At 38.8% G+C, this 26044-nt stretch overlaps 10 protein-coding genes and 1 long non-coding RNA gene across 14 annotated transcripts in view; 5 read left to right on the top strand and 6 right to left on the bottom strand.

Annotated features, from left to right (window-relative positions):
- Positions 1-1500: 1500 nt before the first annotated feature.
- Positions 1501-6053, top strand: LOC133846279 (ubiquitin-like modifier-activating enzyme ATG7). The gene is made up of 10 exons (XM_062281141.1): positions 1501-1811; positions 1874-2407; positions 2467-2670; positions 2726-2870; positions 2934-3281; positions 3342-3509; positions 5229-5516; positions 5675-5791; positions 5866-5925; positions 6002-6053. The coding sequence occupies exons 1-9, from the start codon at positions 1615-1617 to the stop codon at positions 5917-5919; spliced, it is 2055 nt and encodes a 684-aa protein (XP_062137125.1). The 5' UTR covers positions 1501-1614; the 3' UTR covers positions 5920-5925; positions 6002-6053.
- LOC133846280 (32 kDa beta-galactoside-binding lectin) lies at positions 3531-5118 on the bottom strand. 2 transcript variants are annotated; one of them, XM_062281142.1, is made up of 4 exons: positions 5068-5118; positions 4634-4715; positions 3920-4507; positions 3531-3858 (listed from the first exon to the last, which is right to left on the bottom strand). In XM_062281142.1, exons 1-4 carry the CDS (start codon positions 5087-5089, stop codon positions 3573-3575), a joined length of 978 nt encoding a protein of 325 aa, XP_062137126.1. In that variant the 5' UTR covers positions 5090-5118; the 3' UTR covers positions 3531-3572. The 2 variants fall into 2 exon arrangements, with proteins under 2 accessions (XP_062137126.1, XP_062137127.1); XM_062281143.1 differs by lacking the exon at positions 5068-5118 and having other exon boundaries at positions 4634-4816.
- A 32-nt stretch (positions 6054-6085) lies between the features above and the next one.
- Positions 6086-6915, bottom strand: LOC133845180 (uncharacterized). Its single transcript, XM_062279556.1, has 4 exons — positions 6846-6915; positions 6575-6753; positions 6345-6521; positions 6086-6276 (listed from the first exon to the last, which is right to left on the bottom strand). The coding sequence occupies exons 1-4, from the start codon at positions 6913-6915 to the stop codon at positions 6121-6123; spliced, it is 582 nt and encodes a 193-aa protein (XP_062135540.1). The 3' UTR covers positions 6086-6120.
- Positions 6916-7867: 952 nt separating this feature from the next.
- Positions 7868-8785, bottom strand: LOC133845575 (uncharacterized). Its single transcript, XM_062280064.1, has 4 exons — positions 8638-8785; positions 8423-8563; positions 8193-8369; positions 7868-8069 (listed from the first exon to the last, which is right to left on the bottom strand). Exons 1-4 carry the CDS (start codon positions 8698-8700, stop codon positions 7914-7916), a joined length of 537 nt encoding a protein of 178 aa, XP_062136048.1. The 5' UTR covers positions 8701-8785; the 3' UTR covers positions 7868-7913.
- Positions 8786-10093: 1308 nt separating this feature from the next.
- On the top strand, positions 10094-12737 carry LOC133843506 (cysteine dioxygenase type 1). Of its 2 annotated transcripts, none has more exons than XM_062277104.1 (3): positions 10094-10194; positions 11761-12331; positions 12403-12737. In XM_062277104.1, the coding sequence occupies exons 1-3, from the start codon at positions 10192-10194 to the stop codon at positions 12579-12581; spliced, it is 753 nt and encodes a 250-aa protein (XP_062133088.1). In that variant the 5' UTR covers positions 10094-10191; the 3' UTR covers positions 12582-12737. The 2 variants fall into 2 exon arrangements, with proteins under 2 accessions (XP_062133088.1, XP_062133089.1); XM_062277105.1 differs by lacking the exon at positions 10094-10194 and adding an exon at positions 11483-11640 and having other exon boundaries at positions 12403-12734.
- Positions 12738-12743: 6 nt separating this feature from the next.
- On the bottom strand, positions 12744-13654 carry LOC133843507 (protein FAM136A). Its single transcript, XM_062277106.1, has 3 exons — positions 13468-13654; positions 13234-13398; positions 12744-13178 (listed from the first exon to the last, which is right to left on the bottom strand). The coding sequence occupies exons 1-3, from the start codon at positions 13552-13554 to the stop codon at positions 12966-12968; spliced, it is 465 nt and encodes a 154-aa protein (XP_062133090.1). The 5' UTR covers positions 13555-13654; the 3' UTR covers positions 12744-12965.
- A 2178-nt stretch (positions 13655-15832) lies between these two features.
- LOC133842090 (protein FAM136A) lies at positions 15833-16620 on the bottom strand. The gene is made up of 3 exons (XM_062275007.1): positions 16422-16620; positions 16197-16361; positions 15833-16132 (listed from the first exon to the last, which is right to left on the bottom strand). Exons 1-3 carry the CDS (start codon positions 16506-16508, stop codon positions 15941-15943), a joined length of 444 nt encoding a protein of 147 aa, XP_062130991.1. The 5' UTR covers positions 16509-16620; the 3' UTR covers positions 15833-15940.
- Positions 16621-16706: 86 nt separating this feature from the next.
- On the top strand, positions 16707-17557 carry LOC133842089 (small ribosomal subunit protein bS1m). The gene is made up of 3 exons (XM_062275006.1): positions 16707-17074; positions 17131-17252; positions 17314-17557. Exons 1-3 carry the CDS (start codon positions 16787-16789, stop codon positions 17507-17509), a joined length of 606 nt encoding a protein of 201 aa, XP_062130990.1. The 5' UTR covers positions 16707-16786; the 3' UTR covers positions 17510-17557.
- LOC133842088 (probable inactive tRNA-specific adenosine deaminase-like protein 3) lies at positions 17390-18845 on the bottom strand. Its single transcript, XM_062275005.1, is given in 3 exon segments — positions 17390-18057; positions 18118-18607; positions 18609-18845. Coding segments are annotated over 3 exon segments (1083 nt in total). The 5' UTR covers positions 18708-18845; the 3' UTR covers positions 17390-17563.
- Positions 18846-18927: 82 nt separating this feature from the next.
- On the top strand, positions 18928-19601 carry LOC133842091 (uncharacterized). The gene is made up of 3 exons (XR_009894355.1): positions 18928-19175; positions 19234-19369; positions 19422-19601. It is a non-coding gene; the product is annotated as an uncharacterized LOC133842091 (long non-coding RNA).
- Positions 19602-20106: 505 nt separating this feature from the next.
- The window catches only part of LOC133846278 (uncharacterized), a 63221-nt gene continuing 57283 nt past the window's right edge, over positions 20107-26044 (top strand). For both annotated transcript variants that reach the window (XR_009894857.1, XM_062281140.1), the window contains exon 1: positions 20107-21260. Coding sequence is in view for 1 of the 2 variants with exons in the window: in XM_062281140.1 (XP_062137124.1) it covers positions 21218-21260 (43 nt within the window). In the remaining variant the exon portion in view is untranslated. The remainder of the gene's footprint in view (positions 21261-26044) is intronic.

The raw sequence follows: 26044 nt of genomic DNA, 5'->3' as shown, positions 1-26044 counted from the left end.
GAAGAGAAAAAAAACGTATGCCTAGTTATGAAACTATTGTTGGCTTAGTACGAATTAAATTGCTATTTAAATGGATGCATGTCGAATCCAAATTATACTATGTATGTCTCGGTTTTTTTTTTGCCCCATAACCCCGGCCTTTTCTCCACCCAAATCTCGCTCTTCCGTATGCCTTGCAGTTCTCTTTTCTATACATTGCTTTCGTCATAGCATTGTACAAAGTGCATGCACATACAGCCATACATGCGACACTCACACACACTCTTAGTAGTTTGGGCGCAAGTGGATGATTATGTGTGTGTGAGAGAATAAACGCGTGTGGCTGTTTCGAAGATAAAAGCGTACATACGGAAAATCAAAAAGAAGCTGCATTGAAAGCGAATTGAAAAACTCAACCTCAACTGTATGTTTTCTGAAGAGAAGAGGAGAGAAGTCGAGAGACAAACGGCATGCTGCAGCAAACAGCAAAGGCAACGTCAACAGCATTGAGTTTTTCCGCTGTGTGCCGCCGCCATTTTGTTTGCTGGCACTTGACGTTGCTGCTGCTGCTGCTCTTCTCACTCTATCTCTATGTACTGTACTGTATATACACATACACACATGTATACAGATTTCTTTGTATTTCGAGTGAATCATTTTTGGATGTCTTTGTTAATTTTATGCAGCGCATTTTCAATTTTCTTTCACTTTTAGTTACTCAAATACACACGGAAATGGCAACAGCACTTTTTCATATTTTTCACATTTATTGATTTCAACTTGGATTTGCTAATAGCGAAAAAGAAACGAGGACGTTCAAATGTATGTCTGTGTATGTGCACACACACACACACATCCACACAAATGTACCTTTTCTTTTAGGCATGGAATAAATTTGGAAGCTATGAATTTTTAAATTTTACGACTTGAACATTTCTTAAACCACTACTATTAACTTAGATATTACACATTTTCAAATTAAAAATATATAAAACACTCGGAGCCTACTTTCTCTATTGTTGTACGTACTAACCTCTAAAAATTACTAAATTTCTAAATGGCAAAACTTTTTTGTCGATGGACAATGCAGTGTGGCCGTAACTTTTTCATCTCAATGTACTATTTTTCGTTGAAATATATCAGATGCGGAAACGCCGATATTCTTTTAAATAATTTATTAATATATTTTTAAAGTATGTATTTGACATTTTTTTTCATCATTTCCTACTGATAAATAATGGTTTAAGAAAAGCGCAATCGAAAAACGAATACGATATAGGGTGAGTTTTTAAATGAACACCTTTCAGTATTTTTGTATGAAAGTTTCAATGTTCGATATTATTTGAGTTAATTTTTTTGCCGTTAAAATTCTCAAACGGGTTTTTACTTGAGTTTTATGGATCCACTTTAGGTTGTCTAACATCTGTTTGTTAACTACCCATAGATTTGTATTCAACAGCTGTTAACAAGTAAATGTTACATGTATCGATAAGTTTGTGATTGACAGAACTGCGATTGCCTATTATCGGTCAGCTGTTTGTTTCATTTTCATGCAGTTCCACCCATTGTCTTCATTGTTTGTTTACTTGTGCATTTGTGACGTTGCTTGGAATACAAAAATATTAGTTTTGCGAAATGAGCGAAGGCAATGCAAAGATTTTGCAATTTGTACCATTTGAATCGTTTGTGTCACCCACATTCTGGCACAAATTAGCCGAGCTAAAACTCGACCACGATCGCCTATCGGATGCAAAACGTTCTATTTTCGGCCATTATACAAATCGTAAGGCGTCACGATGTCTGCTCGAAGTTGACTACAGTGCATACAATAGGTGAGTGACATTTTGCTGATAATCAAATATAGTAAATATATATCTCTCTAAACACAACACAGTTCAGCGCAGCCACCGAAATTCAGCCATGCAGCTGTCGGCACCATTTACAACAAGAACACCATTGAAGAGTTCAAAGCACTGGACAAAACAGCCTTGCTTGCGGAGGAGGGAAAGTGTCTCCTAGATGACATGAACAGCGGACGTGTGCTGAATGATGCCAGTCTGCTGGCGCGTTTCTTTGTGCTCTCATTTGCCGATCTCAAGAGCCACAGTTATTATTATTGGTTTGCTTTTCCCTGTCCGTTGACGCCAACATTGCGACTACAGTGCGATGCACTGCGTCTTAAGGAGCTGCCCAATGCAAGGCAATATGCAGAAGCCATACGTTTGCTGCCAGCAGACCAGCAAAACTTCTTTGTACTCTATGCAAATGAGCAGGAAAATGTTTGGGAAGCACGAAGCTTGAGCGCCGTCTTAACACAGTTTGATGAGCAGCAGGCCCAGCATTATTATTACTGCTTTGCGGATGCCAGCGAGTATGAGAATCCCTCTTGGTTGATGCGCAATTATGTGGCCATGATGTTGCAGCAATGGTAAGATCACAACTGATTACGATTACTATTTGTTTGCTAAGATTTCTTATGGCTTTTAGTCCCTCGCTTGTTGGCCGCACTTTAAAGTTCTTGGGACTTCGCTACGATCAGCAAATGCAGCTAGACAATAGCCTGATATGGCAAGTGGTCCAAGCCGAATCCAGTTGTAATGACCAGCTGCAGTTTGTGGGCTGGGAAGTGAATCGCAATGGCAAAATGGGACCACGCATGGTCAGCATGCGCGACAGCATGGATCCAGCCAAGTAAGTTGGTCCATGAGCAATCTGAGTACTTAACTTTATTGAGTAATTCCCACAGATTGGCAGAGAACTCAATCAACTTAAATCTGAAGCTGATGAAGTGGCGTCTGGTGCCTGATTTGAACTTGGACATCATGGCGCAATCCAAATGCTTGCTATTTGGCGCTGGAACTCTTGGCTGTGCCGTGGCACGCAACTTGCTAGTAGGTTTTGGCATTATTCCAGCTCCATATATTGCTCATTTACTTTAAAACTATTCTTTGTAGTCTTGGGGCTTTAAGCACATTTCTTTGCTGGACAATGGCAAGGTGGGTTACTCGAATCCAGTGCGTCAAAGTCTTTACACGCATGCGGATGCCGTGGCAGGAAATCGAATGAAAGCAACCACAGCAGCAACACGTTTGCTGGATATTAATCCCAGTGCTGTTTGCCAGGGACATGTACTGGAAATTCCCATGCCAGGACACACTATAGGTGAAGCATTGCGGCAGCAGACGGAGGAACTTTTGCAGCTGATTGAGCAGCAAGTGCAGCAGCATGATGTGATCTTCTTGCTAACGGATTCGCGTGAAAGTCGTTGGTTGCCCACGCTGCTGGGAGCTGCACAACAAAAGGTGACAAAGTGGTTTACTGCCTTGGAAAGCTGTCGTAATCTATGCGAAAACTATTTTCAGATTGTTATCAACGCGGCGCTAGGCTTCGACAGCTACTTGGTGATGCGTCATGGCAGCACAAGGCAACAAGTGGGCGATGTTGGCAACAAGGAAATCGCTGGACTCAAGTGCATTGGAGGGGAGCAGCTCGGTTGTTACTTCTGCAATGATGTGACAGCTCCAGGAAATGTGAGTTATACACTACAGGGATTCAGACTTCATTCTTTATGCACAACTTTAACATAACTTAAGCTAGGCACATTCGTAGTCGTGTCGCGAATACTTTTCGAATCCAGCGCAGCTTGGATCGCCAGTCTGCAAATGATCGACGCCAGTGATCTGCACAACGAGACCATTGATCGCAGTTACCTTAAAGCCCACCAGATTCATCATGGCATTGGGACTCCGCCAGACATAGCTAAAGAAGTTGTAGCCATCCACAGCGGTCAAGACTTCGCGTTCCGTAAAAGCCAAGGCCAATTTGAATTGCTGATTGAAGACAAAGGGGAAACCCCCATGACGCTCCTCCTGACCGAAGCTTTAAAGTGGAAAATGTGGGCATTGATAAGGTGTAATTGAACGTATTTGGAGCCACTTACTCAAAGTTCTTGTTCATGCTGTTGCGCACCACGCATTTCTCGTCGAAACGCACGCTGAAATGGAGCTCCTCGCGCTTCGTGTCCGAGTCCATGAACTTGATGATGAACTGGCCGCGCTTATTCTCAAAACAACGCGCTGTGATCACAATCACATGCCCAGGACTGAAGAGTATTGGCTGATCATTGCTAAATGATTTGAAGTAGTCGGACGCTTGGATTGCTGGCCAGGGATTGGGGAATATGGTGCGATGATCGACCTGTTTGATCACCTGTACTTGATCGTATATTTCCAAGGCGCGTATGGCGCCCAAGGGCAAACGATAGCGGAATGTGCAAAATGTGCGACTGTTGATCGAGATGTGGAAGCAATCCTCGCAAGCCAAGAAGTAGACCATAAAGAACTCGCCACTGACAATGGGATTGGGCAAACTAATAGGATCCATCACCTGGGATTCCTCCTCGCCCCAAACGCCATGAATGCGCGCATTGCGCACAATCAGATCGTTGCGAAAGTAGCATGAGAAGCGCAGTCCAATATCCGCATCGGGATTCAGCGATGTCTTCGCCGTACACAGATTGATGTGGAATCTAGTTGTAGAATTACACAATGAACATATAGGGGAGGTTTGTTAGTCACTTTGCTGATAAGAAGAGGTGTACTTAACATTTCTTAGTCATGTTGTTGGTACTTTTTTGGATTTTTGGTTTTCTTACCTGGCAGCTCCATCGATTGTCTTGGCCACAATCTCCACCACATGGCCGAATTCCAAAGGATGCGATAGATTTCCAGCGTATTCTGTTAACATATTTAAGCAAATTTTAAATTTTGTTTTTGGAAATTTTCAGCTACGCGCTGCCAAAGCAAATCGACATTACCGCGACTTTACGTTCAATGAAAATAATATTTTATTTCGATTTCTTGCCGTGCAAGCACACACACACGCGCGTCTATAGATATAGGTTTGTGATTGTGTGCGTGTGGAGTTTACGCTCATTAGAATTTTATCTAATCAGCAGCGACGCGAACTCAACTCAGTCGCACTCCCACAAAGCCCATTTTCACTCTGCCACCTGCTCCATTCATTTACTTCTCAACTTATTGTTTTTCGTAAATTCTAAAAATGTTTAATTGTTTACTTTGCGCTCACCAATCGTTGCAGGCTGCGTCATACTTTTTTCTTTATTTTGTAAACAGCAAAAGCTCGCCTGCAACGTTTGTTGACATTTCTCAAGCGGCGACCGAAAAGCTTTCGCAAACAGTGTGAAATAGCAACAGCGTACTAAAGCTTTTTATGTTATCTCTTTGCAGTCGCTCAAAGATCGCACACTGGATCAACAGTGCACTGTTACGCGACCCGGCGTCTCCAACATTGCAGCCAGCTATGCCGTCGAGCTTTTGGTTGCCCTGTTGCAGCATCCTCAACGCGATTTGGCACCTGCTTATTATGCAAACAGCAGGAATCAGCAGCAACAGGAGTCGCAGTTGCCGGAAGGCTTGCTAGGCATCTTGCCACACAGCATACGCGGCATGCTGTGCAACTATGAGAATATCTTGCCTGCCACACAAAAGTTTGCGCAGTGTATTGCCTGCTCTCAGGTAAGTAACATACTAAAAGTGGTAATAATAATAGCATTTTATAAATGTACATCTTAAAATACAGTTCATCCCTTAACATAAATTCATTGCCATTAATTGAATTTTTCGGAATATTATATTCAAATTTGACCATCACTTTGAAATGATTTTTGTTCTAGCGTGTTTTGGATGCCTATCGTAAAGAAGGTCATGCATTTTTATTCAAGACATTCGAGACAGCCAAATACCTGGAGGATTTAACTGGAATTTCAGAATTTAAAAGGCTTAATAGTGAGGTAAATTTCTACTATATTATACATCTTTGCAATATACGCTTCATAATTACAAATACTGAATACTTTTTATTTAGATCATAGACTTTGATGATGATAAATTTGATTTTTCCGAAGACGATGAAGACTAAAGAAAAGTAAAGTCAATTATTATATTATAAAAATTGAAAAAATTGAGATGTTTTATTAAATTGTATTATATTTTTTTTTTAGATTATCAACTTTACCGCATTTTGGATAATGTAAAATATATATTATTAATATTGAACCAAAAATGTTATTTTTGTCAGTAATCTATGTTTTTAATGTGTATAATAAAATATATGTGTGCACTATTCGTAAACAATTGTTGCATTAATTTGCAAAAATGATTTCTTATTCGTATACCAAGTTGTGTGTATAGCATATACTCCGATTTCAACTGGAAATTTCTGTAAAATTTCTTTTTCATTAATTCCCCAATCTAACAACGCAATTTCCACATTTGGCTGTGTAGGGAAAATTTGATTAAGTTTGTTTGGAGAATATTAAAGGTACATGGAAATGTAATAATTACCAAATAGGGGCAGGTGTGGTTCATACTTGTGTAATCTTTAGCATATTTATAAAAAAAGGTAAACACCATAAATTTGTAGGGGCGTTTGAAGAAATCGCACATGTCAACATTGATATCATATAAAAACGGATGCCAGCCTCCACGTTCCCTCTTCAATAATTTAAAGTTTATCTGAAACTTTGAATAAATATTAATATTGTGAATTTTTGGAATTATTAGCCAGCGTGTACTTCTGATATTTTCTTGTTCACAGTGCATTTCAGATTAACGATGTTGAAACTACGGTTAACTGCCTTTATTCTACATTCCGTTAAACTTATTAAATTAGTGTGAAGTGAGTCACATTTTAGATCGCCAAACTTAGCCGTCCCCTTAAACGAAATTCGGGTAATTTTAATAATCGTGTGTTCTTATCCAATCATCTAAACTATAAATTTGACAATATACACCTGAGATAAATCCAGAGTGAGACTAAAACAATGAAGCTGACTATTTTCATACTGTCTACATATAACAACTGAGCTCGAGAGTTGGCTTCGTGATGCTTAAGTTCAATTTTATCTAACTCCATTTTAGCATTTAAAAAGCGATCAAGTTATACAAACATACACATTTATATAGTATTAAAATATAGATTACGCATATTCAATCACGCGCATTGTCTTTTATAAAAGTATTAGTAATCTATTGTACATGAATGATGCACTCATATTGAAGGTTTTTATTTATTTTTATACCCGCTACCCATAGGGTAGAAGGGTATTATAATTTTGTGCCGGCAGGAAATGTATGTAACAGGTAGAAGGAGGCATCTCCGACCCAATAAAGTATATATATTCTTGATCAGCGTCAACAGCCGAGACGATCTAGCCATGTCCGTCTGTCCGTCTGTGTGTCTGTCCGTATGAACACCTAGATCTCAGAGACTATAAGCGATAGAGCTATAATTTTCGTCAGCATTTGTTATGTTTGCAAGCAGATCAAGTTTGCTTAAAATTTTTGCCACGCCCACTTCCGCCCCCGCAAATCAGAAAAACCGAATAACAAGCCTAATTTTTAAGCCAGTATTGCGAATTTCGGTATATATAATAATGACTACAGTCTTCGTGATCTCTGAGAATTTGGTCACGATCAGATAAAAATTTTTATTAAAGATATACTTTTGTTTGGGAATAAACGCCTACTTACTAGGGGTCTTAGTTGCTTTGGCTTTCAATCTGGTATATTGTGTCGTCTATGGTATATTTTGGATGTGGTACTATATAGATATACCAAATATAGTATTTTGCTATATTTTGAATAAAATACCGCAATATTTGCTTTTATTCAAAATGGGTAGCGGGTATCTCACAGTCGAGCACACTCGACTGTAACTTTCTAACTTGTTATTTATTTTTCTTTAATTTTGTCTATCATAAAGAGGTAAATACAAACCTTTCTTTGACAAAATGGACTAATTAAAAGAATTAAAATTTTTTTAAATTTTACTGAAGTATTAATTTTGTGAGTATATAGATATATGTATATTCCAGTGTGATCATAGATTCCAGTGTGAAGTAGACGTTAGTTTTATTCAAATATAACGGTTCCATTCATTTGTAAAAATTTCTTCTTATTCATATACCAAGTGGTGTGTGCAGCATAAACTCCGAGTTCGACTGGAAATTTTTGGAATACTTCATTTTCAGTAAGCGACCAATTCATTAACGCAACTTCCATATTCGGCTATTTATGAAAAATAAAAATAATTGTTAGGATATGCTCTCGCTATCGTAATGATGCACATATTATTATTAAGTAAGCAAACAAAGAAATAAAAGAAAATTAAACGTGTACCATAATAATTACCATATATGGGCAGCTGTGGTTTAGGCTTGTGAACTTTTGACCATATTGATAAATTGCATTGAAAATCACATATTTGTAGGGGCGTTTAAGGAATTCGCACATGTTCACATTGATATCGTATAAAAAAGGATGCCAGCCTCCACGTTCCCTTTTTAATAATTTGAAGTTAAGCTGAAACTATAGATTAATGTAAATACTATGATATTTTTAAATTTGAAGTCGGCTCGTACTTCTGGTACTTTCTTTTTTAAAATATATTTTACATTAACGACATTGTAACTACGGTTAATTGCTTTAATGTGACATTCCTCCAAACTGATTAAATCAGTCTGTAGTACGTCACATTTTAGATTTCCAAACTTAGCCGTCCCCTAAAATGGACAGATTAATTTAATTCTTATTCATATTATATATTTTTCCCTCATTAATATATTATAGATAGTACCTGAGACAAACAAATCCAGAGCTGCACTGAAATAACAAAGATGAGTACTTTCATGCTGACCATTCCTACTGAACTGAAGGCTCAACTCCATAAAGGTGTAGTTGTAAATTGATCAAACCGAATTAACAATTAAAATGCGATTAATCCATAATTACATATTTTAATGTATAAATAGATTGTGCAAAATAAATAATATTATTGTACAAAATTACAGAATGAGATAAGAACTTTTTGTGTTCGGATCATAGACCTAGAACGAAACATTTTGTTGAATAGGTGACAATTTGAGATTTGTTTTTGTTATTTTTTAGATTCGCCTATTGACGACAATCGTTACGCACGGCGTTATTATTTATTTATAGAGAGGGAGAGTTACATGAGGGCTATCATTAGGAACAACGCTGGAAGTACTTTAAATAAATAAAAATTTGTCAGCTATAGATTGCTTTCATTTATTATAATATATAATATTGATATTGAAAGCGTGTAATCGAAAATAGGCACACGAAAGAATAAGAGCTTCGAAAACAAGATTAATTTCCATATTTAAAAGCCTAGGTTCAATAAACCGAAGATTGGAATGTCGAAAAACAAAGTCGAATAGTTTATGATAATAAGAATTTCGCTTGAGTCAAAGTTGGTAGGTCAAAGAAGAAGAGAGAAATGGAAGAAAATGGTAGATTCTTCACGAACGATTTCCTTGACTAATCTGTGAAATACAAATAGTATATGATGTGTGTGGCATGTTTTTTATGGTCTCATTTATCGCTGGTAAACAAACAGAGGGAGAGAAACAAAAACAACAATATAACACTTGACACAGATATTACAACAATCCAATCACATTTAGCATTTGACCCCAGGGCGAAATCAAGAATCAAAAGCAACTGCGCTGGAGTTCGACTCGGTTTCCCACTCATACAAACATATTTTGATATCTGCTTTCTTCTGCAAATATCGATGAATGACAACAACACCAACGACGATGACGACGAAGAAGAAGAAGTGGGAGAAGCGGAAAAAGTAAGCCGTCTTCATAATTAACAGTCGATGGGACTCAAAAGGCAGCTTCGTGGACCGAAGACAACAACATAAATTTTCAATGGCCCGAAGACAACACAAACAACATTCAAAGCCGACGCAAACGACTCAGCAGCGTGACAAAAAAAAAACAGACGAAGATATATGCAAACGGCAGCAACAACAATAACAACGGGAATGTCAACGGCAACGACAAAGCGACGACGCGCGTTTGCTGCCTGCGGGCGAGCAATCGGTTGCGGCTGCGTCGGCGACTGCAAAAAAGCGCTCAAAATGCCATTCGAGTCCAGTGAATGTCACTCAAATTGCGTTTTGAGTGTAAAATGACGTTTTGCATGGCCAACGGATTCCCATAAAATGGTGAAAGATACCTAAAACGGGCACACAAACCGAGTGAACGCGCATCCAATTGGTAGAGCAGACATTACAAGTGCTACACAGTGCAGATCCTAAAACTATTTCAACATTCCAACTATTAAATATTTAATAATCTAAATTAAAGTGCAATTCAAAATGGTAAGTGAAATTTACTAAAGTCCTTAATAAATTCCTCGATAGTATTCGATAAAACTGTCCATTTGGAAAATTTTGTATTTTCTATTAAAATTTCTAAATGTATTTAGTTGCTTGCTATTTTCACTCGTCTCGAACTTGTTGCGAAAGTTGTGTGCCAACTTGGCTGTTTTGAGGCGTTGCAAAACGTTTTCAAATCGGTTTTTTCTTTGACACAACACTCTCACTTCGGGTTGAAATTCCGTTCAAAAATAACAACATCGATTGCCAAATTATTAGCCTCAAGGCGTAATTATCAACATCAAGTGGTTAACACTCCCCACACTTCCCACATTACAATTTCCATTGCACGAATTTCGTGTTTCTCGCGGTTTTTGAATCTCATTCAAATGAGACTCACTCCAACTACGTTTCAATCGATTGTTTTCTTTATTTTTATAGTTTTACTGACCTTCTGTAATTTGTTGACTTTTAAATACTATTATTCAATTATCAAGCACGATAAAACCTCAATTTGCCGCAAAGTATGCTATATATTTGAGTAATTAACAAATACTAGCTAAAATTGCGTTCAAATGATTAGATTAATCTATTGTAATAGCTTTGTTTTGTTTTTACAATTACGCATTTGGAAATGCCCAATGAAAAATAAACAGTTTGATAGAATTATTCACCTTAAAGGGGCGTGTCTTCCTCAAGAATTTCGTCGAATTTATAATTCAAAATGACGCAAAAAATAAGTTAATCTGTCGACTGCAAGGTACTTTTTATTTTATTAGTGTTAATTGTCTATATAATGGTGCCATTTATGAAAATATTTATGTTCAGCCAGGCAACGTCCCATGTGACCAATGACCATGCTCCATGCTGCATGCGTCAGCCAGCAGAGATTCAAGATTCTCAAGTCGTGGATCGACGTTATCAGCATCAGCTCAGAAATAATAGGAGAAGCATCGAATCTTATTTCGGGCGGGTCGCATCTAATCTTTTTAGCTCTGCTCGTTTTCTTTTCTAGTTCTTTTTTTTGTTTTTTGTTTTTTTGGGAGGCTGAGCTGGACCAGATGTTGTGTATGCTCCTGGCAACCAACACAAGCTCAGAGATCGGTCGTAAATGGGTATAGAGACAAATCTGTTATTGATAATGCCCGGGGTGAATATTTTTTGTTTTGTTGTTATTATTGCAACGCGACTTGGGCATGTACACAATCCCATATAATTATATACAAATGCGTATATATATGCTATATAGACACATGATAGGTATTCTATATGAAATATTCAGATTATCGACTAGCCTGTAGCATTCGCAATCAGTCCGTCGAGTTTACTGGTCACGAACGATTTTTGAGTCGGATTCCTCCCGAGAGAGCGCACAGTTCTTTATCAGCTATCAGTTATTAGTCGTCTTATAGTTACATTAAAGTGTAATTCATTTAAATCAATCAAGAAGTAAGTTGCAGTGATTATGCATCTACTATATACATGTAGATCAAGTAAATTTCCATCATTTCAATTAAATTGATTCCCTCTTAATTACATCGTCTAACCTCTCTTCTATGTCTGCTTCAGGTCAATCAAAGCAAGTGCAAAATGGCATTGTCCAAGATCGATACGATCGATACGGAAATGGAGCAAGTGAATCAGGAGAAATACTTGCGTCAGGCTACCCAGTATTATTGTGCGTTGGAGAAACCCCTAAAGTATGGACCAGTTATCGAAACGCTGCCAGATTTAATCAGCGCACTGCATCGGGAATTTGAGTCGAACTACGTTAACATCGAGATGGTCAATCACATTATGTTGTCCTATAAATCGAATCCCAAGGAGTGGCGCAAGTATGCCAAATTCGATCGTTACACATACACAAGGAATCTGGTTGATGCCGGAAATGGCAAGTTCAATCTACTGATCCTCTGCTGGGGTGAAGGTCACAGCTCGTCTGTGCACGATCATGCGGACTCGCATTGCTTCATGAAGATGCTCAAGGGAGACTTGCGGGAGAAACGTTATCGTTATCCCAACCGTCCCGGGGCCATTGAGCGAGAGCAGCCTCAGGATCATCATGCCGAGATCGATGATAATGAGCTCGTTGAGATCGGTGAAACACCCATTCCCCTCAATGACGTGGCCTACATAAATGGTGTGTAATTGCAAAACGTGCTTCGCTGGCAATCAGTATTTTTTTTTCGCATTTTTCACATCTTTCAACAGATAACTTGGGTCTGCATCGCGTGGAGAATCCCAGTCATTCAGATACTTCGGTCTCCTTGCATCTGTATTGTCCTCCTTTCGACACGTGCAGCGTGTTCCAGGATAACTGCAAGAAGACCACGGCTAAGGTGACATTCTGGAGTAAATACGGCGTGAGGACCAAGTTGGATGAACAATAAACAAATCTACAGCGCACTCCACTAATTGTTATCTAATGTTTAAGGTTCTTGCTATTATTAGATGTTTAGAAACTCAATAGAGAAACGGGTTTCCTCTATTTACATATGTATACTATAGATAAGATTAGCTATACCAAAAAAAAAATTAAGATTGCAATTGAATAAAGTAAAATACATAAGTTACACAATTGTATTTGAAAACCTAACAAATTTTAGTCACAAAGAATTGAAAAAATGCCTTATCTGGATTGCTACCGTGACCCTACAGGTGGCAGCTTATCAGGGCAAGGGATTGGGGCTGGGCTTGGGTTTGGCATCCGGCATGGAACTGGGATTGGGGTTAACAACCAAAGAAATAATTTTCCTAATTAACGAGCCAAAGTGTCAAGCATTCTCGTTGCTTTGATGGCGTAGATTGGATCGCTTGGGAACTCCCTGATCAAGTGTGCGCTTAATGGACTTCATTAGGCCTGGCAACAGATTGATATGCTTGTCCACACAATTGCCAGTACAGACCTCGAAGAGATGTCGCGATCGTGACATTTCCTGATCACTGGGATTCATCGGCAACTTGGAACGTGCATCCGAATTGCATTCCTGGAGATTTCAGTATGTCTAAGGTTATTCTAAAAAGTTATTTACCCAGTTTTACCTTGACACAGATTTGCAAATGATTTTGGAACTCGCCCAGCTCATTCTGCAGATAATCCTGTGCATCCATCAGCGGTGTAGCACACTTCTCAATGCACCGTTGCACGCTATCCAAAGAACCCCGCTCATCGTCACAACAGCCGGCGGCACAGCGATGCATCTTCGACTATTCAAAAAGGCGGGCATGAAAACACTGATGCCATTGTCATGGATGTTTTCCACGGTCGCAACTCACCTGCATGCGACGCAAGTGACTGCGATACATGTCCTCAATCATATCGCTGATGGCGCCCTCCAAGCGACGCTTTTGTTGTTCCACCATTGTTTGCAAAATTTAGAAAAATTGTTAAAAATAATATTTTAGATGTAGTTGTTGTATATTTGAGGCTGGTCAAACTTGATTTGCTTTCCGTCTGATACTAATAATAAAGCTAACTAGCTTTATTTCAACTTCATTTACAATACAATTTCTGTGTAGACAAAAGTAGCTACGAAAATCAAAAATTAGCAAAAATTTTTGTATTTAGTAATTACTTATTACATAGCTTATATAGCTACACTTTATCATTAAAGTATTTATTCGTATTTTCCCAACCGGATTTGGTCAGATTGTATAGGACAAAACCACATATTGGCAAATCTTGCGAGTTTTACTTAGCATCCGCATGTTTTTGTTGATTACAAATAAATAGTACAATATTTTTGGGACTTAAATGATATTCTGCTGACTTTAGTGTAGTATTGAGTATAGGGATGAAAGTGTACTTTCTAATGGAAAACAAGAAAGTTACAGTCAAGTGTGCTCGACTGTGAAATACCCGCTACCCATTTTGAATAAAAGGAAAATATTGCGATATTTTTCATACTACAAATATACCAAATTGTATATTTAGTATATCTATATAGTACCACATTCAAAATACACCATAGACGACACAATATACCAAATTAAAAGCCAAAGCAACTGTGAGCCCTAGTAAGTAGGCGTTTTTGCCCATACAAAAGTATTTCCTTAATAATATCCATAATTTTTATCTGATCGCAACTAAATCACAGAAATCACAGCTACTATAGTTGTTATTGTATATACCAAAATTCGCAGCTCTAGCTTTAAAATTACGCTTGCTATTCGATTTTTGATTTACGAGGGCGGAAGGGGGCGTGGCAAAAATTTGAAACAAACTTGATCTGCGTGCAAATATAATCAATGCTGTCGAAAAAAATTATAGCTCTATCTCTTATAGTCTCTGAGATCCAGTGTTTCATACGAACGGACGGACAGACGGATATGGCTATATCGTGTCGGCTGTTGACGCTGATCAAGAATATATATACTTTATAGGGTCGGAGATGCCTCGTTCTACCTGTTACATACATTTCCTGCCGGTTATAATACCCTTCTAACCTATGGGTAGCAGGTATAAATATATAATTTGTGAAATAATTGTTCATAATTTTCGGTATCTAAAGAAAAGCTGAGAATTATTGAAATCAGAAGTAACTTATTTGGTATCAAAAATATTTTTATGTTTTTCTGCACCGTGAACCCAATGCGTTCTTTACATATAGGATAATATTTATGGTAACTAGATTTTGAGACACTATTAGCTATGGGTGTAAGGTGAAGTATATATTTTCGTCAGTGTCAAAAGCCGTTTTTATAATTATTTAATTTTTTAATTTGGGTGATCTGGATTGGAAAAGGTCGTGGTGTTTTTATTGAGTTTTCAAGAAAATACCTTAACCCATCATAACGACTCCACTAGACACTCATTGGAAATATAATATTTTTAGTTTTACACTTTTTTACTACTTTGAGTTAATAATTTATTATTATTATTATTATTTGCGAAAAAAATTCTAAATTTCGCTAATTCTATTACGACAAAGAAAATAATGCTAAATATTTTGAATGTGGGAAAATGGTTTCTTATTTTCTTTCCTGTAATTTGTATGGAAGAGGTGGGATATACATACGTAGTGTGGACGTGCATCGAACAATTTAACGAAATTCTTAAAAAGTGAAAAAAGCAAATCAGTAATGCCAGTATAGCTATACAGCTAGTCATAAAATCATTTCACGAACAAGAACTTTGGTTCTGAAGTCTTAAATTATTTATTATTTATTTTGTATATAAAATTATTTCCCTAAAAATGATTTGAGACAATAAAGAAGTCAAAGTAGACTTCCATTTTGCGATGCTTTAACGGTATATTCTTCTCTTTGAAGATTATAGAAATATCCTGCTGGTAAAATGCATTGAAAACTTAAAATACATTTGTTATACAATTTGAATATTATTCATTATTTATATGAAACGCGAAAATATCACCATTGCTATCCTCATTCTAAAAGTAGTTCAGCTTCAATTCGATATAAAAATGCTATTCGGTTGGTTCTAGACTGTACATTGCAGACCAGATAAATATGTTACCTGCATGGTAAATTTTTAAATTAAAGTTGCACCAAAGCAAATTTTACATAATTTCAAAATAACGTGACAAAGCCAAATCTGTCCACAATTTGTAAATGAAAAGCTTGCTAACGACAAATATAGCCTAAGCAATATTATAGTCTAGTAAAGAAAACAACTTACAAGTACTCAGAGTTAACAATATATTTTTGCCAAACATTAAAAAAGGGTTCAAAAACTAATTAGAATATGTAGCGTGTTCGGTAAATGCATAAGTTTATGTATGTAGATGACTTAGGAGGTTTGTGGTATGCTGTCGGGTCCTTTGGAGAGCACCGATTTCATGGTTTTCATGAGACTAGGAATGAGGCCGACGTGCTTGTCGACACACTGTATTGCGCATCGTTCGAATTGATCTGTGTACTTGGCGATTTGGTCCTCGTTGGGATTGGCTGGCATTTTGACTTTGACATCATCGTTGCATTGCTGCAAATGAAAGGGAAATTAGAATATAATTTGAATTATCCAAATAAAGAACAGCAGCATTTACCATGACGCAACGCTGGAGTCTGCCTTGAAATTCGCCCAGCTCGTGTTGCACGTAGTTTTGTGCCCGGGTCATGGGAGCCGAACAGCGATCGACGCAGCGTTGCACGCTGTCGACACTGGAGGTGCCATCCTGGCAGCACTTGGCAGCGCACAAATGCATCTCTGTCTGCAAGAAATAAATCTTGTTGAGCAAGGGAACAAACTTCTAATTGGACTTTCGAGTTACCTGCATTTTGCGAAGATGCGTTTTATCCATGTCATCTATGAGCTCGGTAACTGCCGACTCAACACGTTGGCGCTGTTGTTGTATCATCTTCAGAATGTGGCAAAAGGATTTAATTCAACAGCAATTTGATTTCGTAATGTACAATATAAAAAAAACTCTCACAGCCGGCGACAGCGTGTTTTGTAATTCGTAATGATAATTAAAAGTGTATCGATTACGCACGAAACACGATTTTAAATCTGTGCACAATAGTTATCGATTGGTGCGATACTCAACATATGTTTATGTTACACAATCGATAGCTGGCTGCATTTGTAGCAGTTTTTACTTGTTTTTAATTGAATTAAAACATATAAATTAAAACCATGTCGCTGCTGCATAAATTGTGCCGTATTAGCTTACAGACTAATAATGCCTTTACCCTAAGCCGTCAACTATCAATTGCACAGCGTAGTCTCAGCGCCAGCAGCAACAATAACGAAACAGCGACAGCACCGACAAGCGGGGGCAATGAGGAGCAGCTAGAGAGCAACAGCAATAAAGGCGGATTTGCGCGTGCTTTTGAGAAGTACACTGCGCCAGCAGCTCCCGAGGAGCAGCCAGTGGACAATCAGAGCTTCGCCTCCATGCTGCGCCAGTCGAAGTTCATTGATGTAAGTGGAAAATGCAGTCTCACGTTTATATAATCTTCCAACTTGTATTTTTGCAGCTGGGTGATGCCGAAGGCAAGGTTGTGAGTGGCAAGATATTCCATGTGGTCGGCGATGATTTGTACATAGATTTTGGTTGGAAATTCCACTGCGTATGCACACGACCAACGCGCAATGCCAGGCAAGTCATCCATGTATTCTATTCTATTGTTAATTTATATTCATTTATATTTTTCTTGCAGTGACTATGTGCGAGGAGCTCGCGTTCGCCTGCGCGTCAAGGATTTAGAATTGTCCACCAAGTTTTTGGGCTCCAGCAAGGATATCACCATACTGGAGGCTGACTGCCACTTGCTGGGCCTGATATCGACACCCACACGTCAAAGTGCCACCAAAAACGTCCCATTCAGTGCACCAAAGATGGAAACATTGCTATGAACATGTAATCTATTGTTTTATGTGCATTAAACAGAGTTAAGTTTAAAACGTTGGTCATGACGTCGATGTAAACTGGAACACCTCGTAGTGGTGATTCAATTCCTTGACCGCATGCAACTGGAAACTGCTGGTCAACGCTCCATTTTTGGACTGCTCTACAAAGAAGATTCGTTTTACACGACTGTGGACCAAAGCCATGGCGCACATTAGACAAGGTTCGCGTAGCAAGTAGATGTCGTAGCCGGTGCACAAATATGGTCCATACTTGCTAAGATTGTCGACGGACGTCCTCTCCTCATCCTCGGGTTGTTTCTCGCTGCCTCGCCTGGGCAACTCGGCGCCATATTGCAAGTCCTTGCAGTGCTCATGACTTTGCAAGTAGTCATAGTAATTCTGTGGCAAACCGCGCAATGTTTTGGCTCCATGCTGCTGCTCGTCCTGCACAAAGTCTACCTGTGATTGCCAGGCGCCACCTTGTTGACTGCGTGCCACATGATCCACCAGCCACATGACGCAATGTTGATGCGAGCCTTCGCTGCCGCTACTGCCTGTAATTTTTATTTAAGTTAGAAGGTGTTGCTAGGAGGAATTGCAGCTAGTGGGCTCACCAGCAATGGCAACTATGCTAGGCTGACGGGGATCCACACAAATGGCCACGGGCTGACCTTGATTCAGATCCCTTGACAGATGTCGAAGCAACTGCGCCATCCGCTTGTGATAGAGGCGTTGACTGCTCGTGAAATTGCTGCCATTCTGCAAGGATTCGGCATATTTATCCGGATGAAACTTGCAGGGCCAATATTTAACCATTTGATCGTATTGCACTCGAAGCTTGGCGCTATTCGCAGGGACATCCACCACATTGACATTGCGACATAGGGCTTTGAGGACATGGTCGGAGATTTGATGCTGTTTCAAATGCTGTTCCAGAGTGTCCTTGATGTCAGCCGTGGGGCAGATGAGGACGTTTCTGTCATGAACACGTTTCAAATGCTGAAAATGCGGCAGTTTCTGGGCAAGTTCCTGTATGACGGCTTGTAATTGTTGCTTGCTTTCCAATTGACAACTGTGCACCTTTATCAGCTTTATTTCTTTTTTTGTACTCATCGGACAGCAGTGCTTTGATACCGAACAAATCATCTAGAGTATCGCAGTGCGCAGGCTTTGCTTTTTTTGGCTGCTGGCGGTGATAACACATCCATAACTGTTGTTTATTATTATTATTTATCTTTTAACACGGCCACCCGCGCGTTAAACGTGACCGCATTTGTGCTGCCAACTCACGTTGATAAGAAATATACCAGAATATACCAATTGCACTCCTACTGATTTTTAACATTTCTTTAGGACAAGTTATGTTAAAGAAACGCGGCACTTTTGAATGGTTTTGAAGTAATTTTGTTTCTTTTAATTTAGCTTTTAGCTTAATGTCAAAATTTGAAATTCAACTTGTAAAATGTATTATTTAAATAAGTTTTTGTGTTGCATGCATCTTTATATTGGATGCCTTATCAGTGGCTTTACGGGAATTGTGTTATGCATTGTGGCTATTCCAATAGTTATATTAAAAGTATTTCCGATTTGTGTCTTTTGGTTTGCTGTGGCAGTAGTGTGTATTATTGTGTATTTTCTGGGCAAAATATTGCTGCTTGTAGGCGCCATATGTGTAAGTTTTATCACTATATTTTGTTTTCTTGAAACAATTACTGTTTTTTTTTTTCTAGGGTTATGCTCGAATCGTTCTTGCGTCCTTTATTATTGGGTTAATTGCATTAATTTACCCAATTGCTCTGTTAGTGTGGTACATTTATTTTAAGGAACTTATTTTAACAATTGCTGCACTTACATATTTTATAATAAGTATGTATTTTAGATTACATTACTACCAATAATTAATCTTCTTTTGATTTAGTGGAACTTTACTATTCCTGGGTTGTCCTGTCATATTGGAAAGTAGTGAAGAATTGTTGCAAAGAATAAACGAAATACATCTTTACCCATTATAGTCCTGTGTAAATATCAAATTGTATGTATGGAACACTAGGTGATAAAAGGCATACATTCATGTTTATATTTATTAACATATATTAAATTGCTAAAGTAAACATTTTATGTTTGAACTTCAAAAAAGTATGAAATTACGTTAAACTGGTTTTATTTTCAATAAGAAATAAGTAAATAAAATAAATAGCATAACATGCTGTTTGAAATGTGCGCCTTTTTTATAAGCATTTTACAAATATACGAATAAACCATATGAAGTGTAACCATTCGACCATTAACTGGGCTTCCACATTTTAGTATATTTGCGCGGCATAAAAAACTAATCTTTGGAGTGGCGATCACCCCGCCATAATAAAACAGCTTTTTTTTTTTAATTATGTGAAAATGTTAGCAAATTGGTTGTGCAGTATTAGTTGTTATTTTATTTTTCTATTAAAAACAAACACTAATTATCAAATTATTGTAATGAAGTTGCTAACAGGATATAAAGTAAAAAGTGGCTAGATCTAGCCACAAAGCGAGTAAAGTGGCAGCTCTGATCGATAGTGCCATCGATGATTCTCCACCGCTATACGGGGAGTGCATTCAGCATTCAGTTCGTGCCGAAACGTCGTGTGGGTGAGTTGTCGTCGTTCACCGTTCGTTGTCGCCGTCGTCGCGTCGTCGTTTTAACGTACGCGTGCGTGCAACGCTTTTGCAAATTGTAAATGTATGTGTGTGAGAGTGTTTTGCCACAATTAGAAGTAACGGTGCGAAGGTGAAACTGGAAAATCAGCGAAGCGTCAATATTCCCCCGCGCCAAGTGTAACATCTTCAACTTGCAACTCGAGTCAGCAATTTGTTTTTTATTGTTTTCATTTACCTGTCGCTTTGCTGCAACAAGTGCCGCGTGCAAATGAATCGCGAATTAAGAAAATAGTAAATACTACATACATATGTATATTTAATCAAACAAAGTTCTCGCAGCAACAACAACGCCAGTCTAAACCGGCTTAGTCATATTGGAATTCTTAGAACTGTTCCCCCCAACAATACAAGTGGATGAATAAACGTCACGAAGAGAATCGGCAACTGTGAGAAATATCTAACTATCTTGCAGACGCGCGTGTGTGTGTGTGTGCGCGCGAGAGTGTTTAGTGTATGTGTGTATCTCAGCTGTTATACTGCAAGTGCTGCCACCTCCGCCTCCCCTTCCCCCACACAACAACTGCACGTCTGCAGTTTAAATTGCGTATACTTATTAGGTATTTGCTCTGGCCAAAGGCGCGATAAGATACTAAAAAAGACTTGAACTGAACAGCGCGTTCAACGTTCTGCGTTCGGTTTTGTGTTTATCTTATCGGGCGCGGGTAAGACCATTGATTGGGGCCTTTTTTCGCCAGAAACGTACACAGAATGCCGGGTGAAGTCATTTGCGCAGCGACTAAGCCACAAGGAGCGCCAACTAGATACCATATCTAAGCAGCAATAATAACAGTTGGATTCTGATTGGGATTCAGGCTGCCAAAGTGCTGCCAAGTGTTGTGCGCAAAAAAAAAGTGCAGAATAACCAGCCACGCAATCTCTGGCTAAATTTGGACACATACACAAAATACCAAACAAGGCATTGGCCACATAAATCAACTGCAACTGCAGTTGCAACATCATCAAACATCAGGTGGCAACGGGCAACGGGCAACGGGAAGAACAGAAGCAACTGCAAAAATGGACATAGAATCCGATTCAGACACCTGGGAGGACTTTTTTGGTAAGTGATTTGAGTTCGTTGAACCTGCCACCAATCAAACGGATGTTCATCATAATGATCATAATGTTGTTGATGATGACTCAGCTCTCAGCAGGATGACTTGGAGCTGACTGCGTGACACGACACGACACGACACACATTCGTGTTCTTTTGCAAAAAAATCTTACATGCTGACCCAGTCTTCTCTGGCCATCTCTATGTGGCAGCAGAGTGTGTTGCATGTGGCAAGCAAGGTTCTGGGGAGGTAGGCGTACATACGCATATTTTTACCATTCCTTTGTCCGTCTCTGTTGCTTCTTTGCCCAAAAATGGCAAGAGAAAGAAAGACAGACGCAGCCCAGAGCCGGGCTTTGTTTTTGTGCCACTTGGAAGTTAAGAAGTGAAGTGCGTTTTGCTGTAACGGGTTCCACTTCCATGATTTTTCGCTTTGCATTTTGCGTTTTTCTCTCGATTCGTGCGCCGCATTTTTTTTTTGCGCTTGTAATGAAATTTAATGATAATACATAATTTTTTTTTTGGTGAATTTTGACCCAAATTACGATTGTGCCACACAGTTGTTGCCGCAAAGCAATTGGCGTTGCCTTTGCATGGAAATGGAATTTGGCATTTATTTTAATGATCAGCGTGTCTGTCTTATTTATTATGACCCAGATCCACATGGACGGGTTCCACTTTGACGCGTGCTGCCCTTTGTTATTTCTTGTAATCAAAACACCCAACACCCGCCAGGCAGGCACCGAGCGACCCTCTCTACTCTCTACTCTCTATCACACAATAATAATTCAATATCGCATTAGTCACAATACTTTATATAAGCACTCGTATTATGATTGTTGTTTGCTTGACTTTCTTTATACTATATAGAGCAAGTAGGACGTCGGACGTCGCGTCGTGTCGCGCCGCTCTTAGATAACAGCGGGCGGCAGCTACAGCCTGAGGCTCTGTAGGGAGGCTGACAAAGGTCGCTGTTACTTAACATGAGTAATTGTAGTTTAACAGCGTGCTATAATTGGCACTGTAATTGAGCCGCCGTTCACATAATGTTATGCTCGTTGACGTATGTAAATAACATTTTGATAATTCAATGAATGTTAAACAGCAGTGACGCTTATCAAACACGTTTGCTCAGACACTTGTCAGCCTTCCGCTTGTTAAATTATATACATACATATGTATATACACATATATACATGCGAGTGTGTGTATTTGTGAGCAGTAAATTGATATCGTTGGAAGGCGCTTAGTCAACATTTGACCGCTTGTGCTATCAAATGTCACTATGACGGTTAGAGGCGCGCACTGTGTTTGCCTCCTCAATAAACTAAACTGAAAGTCAAATAGAAAATTTGTCTGTTTTTTTGTTGTTGTTGTCTTCTTTCAACTATTGACACAAGTGCCTAGTGTCGTTGACAGTGCTGCGCAAGCGCAGGTCAAGCCAAAGTCAGAGCCGGCTTTTCACTCGCATTTCATAACCAAAAGAGAAGCAGAAAGAGACACAGAGAGAGAGAGAGACAGCGTTAGATACTGTGCTGTCAAACCGCAAACACCACGGGAGTCTTGAGTGTTCAGAGTTCATTTGATATTGTTGCTCTGTTTGATTGTGATCTGAAAACAGAAAAAGAAACCACCAACCAACCTTTTGGGTCTCTTGACTCTTTGTGGCCTGTGCCCTTTTCTTTTCTTTTATTTTCTTGCCTGTGTGTTCTCTCTCTCGTGTGACATTTATTTGGAATTTTATATTTATTTATAATGCTTGAAGGGGAAATATAATAACTAATAGATATTGATGGTCGTCGCACATGCCCATACCTAGCTTACATACATGTTTATTTATGCCCGATAAGATTTCTCTTTTGTTTTGATAACGCCGACAAGGCCAGAAATAGGCGATAAGTCACGCAAACGCTAACTTCAAATAAATATGTCTTCACACAACATAACTCACTCACAAGGGAACATACATATTATATTTAAATTCCGCTGGCCCTTGATCAAAAGGTCAGTTTTTCGCTTCACCCATTTCCGCTGCCCAATTGTGGAGCAATGAGTTAATTAAGTCAATTTATATAAGTTCAAGAAAATTGACGCATAATCAGTCGAGTTCATTGGCCAAGTCGCCTTTTGATTGTTAATTCCCATACACAGTGAGATAAGTAAAGGGATAGAACGAGAGTGCGAGGGAGATAGGACATACTCGTATGTACATAAATATGTATTTATTACCTCACCCAAAGCTTCCTTCTAATTGCACTAAAGCTGTCATTCCACATGCATGTGTGTGTGTGTGAGTGTGCTCGTGTGCTGTGATCTTCTACCTACTTAAGGTACTCAGAAGAGCTAGACTCAAGTCGTCTCGTCTCGTGTCGTGTCGTGTCTTGTCGTGTCGTTACGTGTGTGGGCCGTGAGTCGGCGTTTGTCTGCATCGCTTTTGTGTGTTTGTTAGCGCTCCCTCTCGCTCTCGCTTACACTCTAATTGCGCAGCACTGTCACTGTCACACTGCATTTCTCTCAGTGTACGCACTTTTCGAACGCTTTTGTTGTTGTGGGCGTTGCAGAAGGTCGTAAAACTTGCAAGCGATCATTGTGCACGCACATCCCAAAAGGTTTTTCTCAATGAAACCCACAACACAACACAACACAACACAACACAACACAACACAACACAACACAACAAAACACATCTCAACTCAGTTCATCTCTGTTCAGCTCAATGCATACCCTGTTTATCGTGGGGTTGGGTTAAAGGGTTTATTGATATTTATATTATTACAGTTTTAAGGTTGATACAATTACAAATTACAAAGTATTGTTTATCACTGAGATAGATAGATAAGCTTCATTCAATTATTTATTGGATAGAATTGTAGTTTAGAATTAAATTTCATAGTAATAGATCAAGAGCAGCTTAGGTATTCAATTATAATAATAATAAATTAATTAAGAACACTATTATTTTTTATAATCGATTTGGAATGCGTAATATTTACATCTATTAATGTGTTGTTTATAAATATAAAACGGTTTTCTTGAGTTTTTAAGAAACAATTTCAATAGCCATCAGTATTAACTGTGTTTTGGAAATATTTTTCTTTTAATATACTTCAGATTGGCTTATTATTTCTTTTAATAGAATGATTGATTTTAACAATATTCTCTCAAATTCTATTTTGGGTTATCTGTTTGTATTCTACAATTTAAAAGTTTATGGGGTTATTTGTTACTGAACTTTTCCATAACATAAATGTTTTGCATGATGTTCCCTAAATGGTTTTATGTAAATTTCCTTAGTCTGCTTAAAAATTGATTATAGTTGCCTGTAATTTTATTTTGCAAAATAAATTCAATAAATTAAAATATATATGTTTTTTTTTTCCAAAATGTCTTAAAATAAATGCAGCAAATAAAATATTCTATAAGTCACTCATTTGCCTTTTAAAGGATATGTTGGACAACATCATTATAACAGTCGTCTACAGATCTACCTCATGCTGTTGTTGCTGTCGTAAGTTGTGGGACTTTTGACTTTAATGAACGCTTTTGCGGCATCCTCCTGCTCCCCTCTGACTTGGGCGTCCTTGCCTGCCTTGCGCCTTTATGCCACAAACGTTGCCGGAGCTGCACACAATTCTATTTGGCAGCAAATTTATAACTTCCTTGGCAAATGCCATTTGGTTAGACAGTTTACGCCTACCCCTGCTGAGAGTGCTGAGAGTGGTGCGGGGGCGAAGGTGTGTTGCACTTAAGCTCAGCTTAGAATTCGCTGAGTGACAGTTTTTGGCAACGGGGGAGTGTGTGGAGGGGGAGCGCTGTCTGACTGTCTGTCTAAAGAATATTTTTCGCGATATGCATTACGTATTTTGCTTGATTTTCTTGATTTGCAAGCACCAAGAAAAATGCAAACAACATGAGTCACAAACTCAAGATATTGAGAGTGCGTTTTGAGTTGGAGTCTGAGTTGAGTTTTCGACAGCTGAGCTGCCAATGGCTTATTGTATTGTTGCTGTTGTTTTGTTATCGGCTTTGGATTTCAGTTTCTAGTGAAAGTTATTTTTCATGCCCATGCCGATCGCCGGTTGTCATTTGTGTGGCGTCTCTCTTCAACTTGAAGCTGTGTGTGTGTGTGTGTTAGTGTGTGTGCTTGTGTCTCCAAACTGCCTTTCCATTTCACTGAGCCACTGGACTGGAAAGCTGTCGTCACTGAGCCAACACGAGAGGGGGAGAAGAGGGGTGGTGCCAGGGGGGAGGGAGGGAGGAGTGCCCAGTGCGCACGCATGCGCGTTAAGTGCCACCACAATGCCAATGCCTTTGCATGTCTCGTATCGCTGGCTGAGCATCATCATCATCATCATCATCGTCATCATCATCAGCAACAGCAGCAGCGACTGCGACAACAGCTCATCGAGAGTTATACAGAATCTTTCACGCTTCAGTTATGTCTCCGTCTCTTTCTTTGCTCAGTTGCTGACATACTTTCGCTTTCGTTTGAAACCGTTGCCTGCACTCGATCGTGACATAATGCACTATTGAAATCATTTAAATTAATGTTAAACGATTATTTATCGTCTTCAGATTGCGCCTCTGTTCCTGGACCCTGCCTCAATCTCCTCTTGTCCCTGCTCAATACAATGGGCGGTCGTTGTTCTGCCGCGAGAGTGAAACTTAAGCTCTAGTTTTTTTTTGTGGATTATTTTCGTATTTTTGATTAATTACATAGAGTTCACATTTCGAAAGCTCTTGCCTTTTTGGGGTCAACATTTTTGTATATTTTGTTTTTGGTTTTTGTA

This window comes from Drosophila sulfurigaster, chromosome 3 (genome assembly GCF_023558435.1).
Source record: "Drosophila sulfurigaster albostrigata strain 15112-1811.04 chromosome 3, ASM2355843v2, whole genome shotgun sequence".
In the NCBI taxonomy this organism is placed as follows: domain Eukaryota; kingdom Metazoa; phylum Arthropoda; class Insecta; order Diptera; family Drosophilidae; genus Drosophila; species Drosophila sulfurigaster.
Note: the sequence above shows the minus strand (reverse complement) of the source record. Positions and strands in the feature narration are given on the sequence as shown.

Excerpts from the sequence above, each read along its gene's own strand:
- LOC133846279 (XM_062281141.1), top strand. The coding sequence starts at position 1,615 with ATGAGCGAAGGCAATGCAAAGATTTTGCAATTTGTACCATTTGAATCG. Across the intron at positions 2,408-2,466 it reads GCCATGATGTTGCAGCAATG|TCCCTCGCTTGTTGGCCGCA; the intron begins GTAAGATCACAA and ends TATGGCTTTTAG. Across the intron at positions 3,282-3,341 it reads TGGGAGCTGCACAACAAAAG|ATTGTTATCAACGCGGCGCT; the intron begins GTGACAAAGTGG and ends AACTATTTTCAG.
- LOC133846280 (XM_062281142.1), bottom strand. The coding sequence starts at position 5,089 with ATGACGCAGCCTGCAACGATTG. Across the intron at positions 4,508-4,633 it reads ACAATCGATGGAGCTGCCAG|ATTCCACATCAATCTGTGTA; the intron begins GTAAGAAAACCA and ends TTCTACAACTAG. Across the intron at positions 3,859-3,919 it reads AGCATGAACAAGAACTTTGA|CTTCGGTCAGGAGGAGCGTC; the intron begins GTAAGTGGCTCC and ends TCCACTTTAAAG.
- LOC133845180 (XM_062279556.1), bottom strand. The coding sequence starts at position 6,915 with ATGGAGTTAGATAAAATTGAACTTAAGCATCACGAAGCCAACTCTCGA. Across the intron at positions 6,754-6,845 it reads TCAGTTGTTATATGTAGACA|AACACACGATTATTAAAATT; the intron begins GTATGAAAATAG and ends TGATTGGATAAG. Across the intron at positions 6,522-6,574 it reads TGAACAAGAAAATATCAGAA|TTTCAGATAAACTTTAAATT; the intron begins GTACACGCTGGC and ends ATTTATTCAAAG.
- LOC133845575 (XM_062280064.1), bottom strand. The coding sequence starts at position 8,700 with ATGGTCAGCATGAAAGTACTCATCTTTGTTATTTCAGTGCAGCTCTGG. Across the intron at positions 8,370-8,422 it reads TAAAAAAGAAAGTACCAGAA|TTTCAGCTTAACTTCAAATT; the intron begins GTACGAGCCGAC and ends ATTAATCTATAG. Across the intron at positions 8,070-8,192 it reads ACCACAGCTGCCCATATATG|CCGAATATGGAAGTTGCGTT; the intron begins GTAATTATTATG and ends TTTCATAAATAG.
- LOC133843506 (XM_062277104.1), top strand. Across the intron at positions 12,332-12,402 it reads TGACGTGGCCTACATAAATG|ATAACTTGGGTCTGCATCGC; the intron begins GTGTGTAATTGC and ends ATCTTTCAACAG.
- LOC133843507 (XM_062277106.1), bottom strand. The coding sequence starts at position 13,554 with ATGGTGGAACAACAAAAGCGTCGCTTGGAGGGCGCCATCAGCGATATG. Across the intron at positions 13,399-13,467 it reads GTCACTTGCGTCGCATGCAG|TCGAAGATGCATCGCTGTGC; the intron begins GTGAGTTGCGAC and ends CTTTTTGAATAG. Across the intron at positions 13,179-13,233 it reads ATTTGCAAATCTGTGTCAAG|GAATGCAATTCGGATGCACG; the intron begins GTAAAACTGGGT and ends TGAAATCTCCAG.
- LOC133842090 (XM_062275007.1), bottom strand. The coding sequence starts at position 16,508 with ATGATACAACAACAGCGCCAACGTGTTGAGTCGGCAGTTACCGAGCTC. Across the intron at positions 16,362-16,421 it reads CGCATCTTCGCAAAATGCAG|ACAGAGATGCATTTGTGCGC; the intron begins GTAACTCGAAAG and ends TATTTCTTGCAG. Across the intron at positions 16,133-16,196 it reads GACTCCAGCGTTGCGTCATG|CAATGCAACGATGATGTCAA; the intron begins GTAAATGCTGCT and ends TTTCATTTGCAG.
- LOC133842089 (XM_062275006.1), top strand. The coding sequence starts at position 16,787 with ATGTCGCTGCTGCATAAATTGTGCCGTATTAGCTTACAGACTAATAAT. Across the intron at positions 17,075-17,130 it reads GCCAGTCGAAGTTCATTGAT|CTGGGTGATGCCGAAGGCAA; the intron begins GTAAGTGGAAAA and ends GTATTTTTGCAG. Across the intron at positions 17,253-17,313 it reads CGACCAACGCGCAATGCCAG|TGACTATGTGCGAGGAGCTC; the intron begins GCAAGTCATCCA and ends TTTTTCTTGCAG.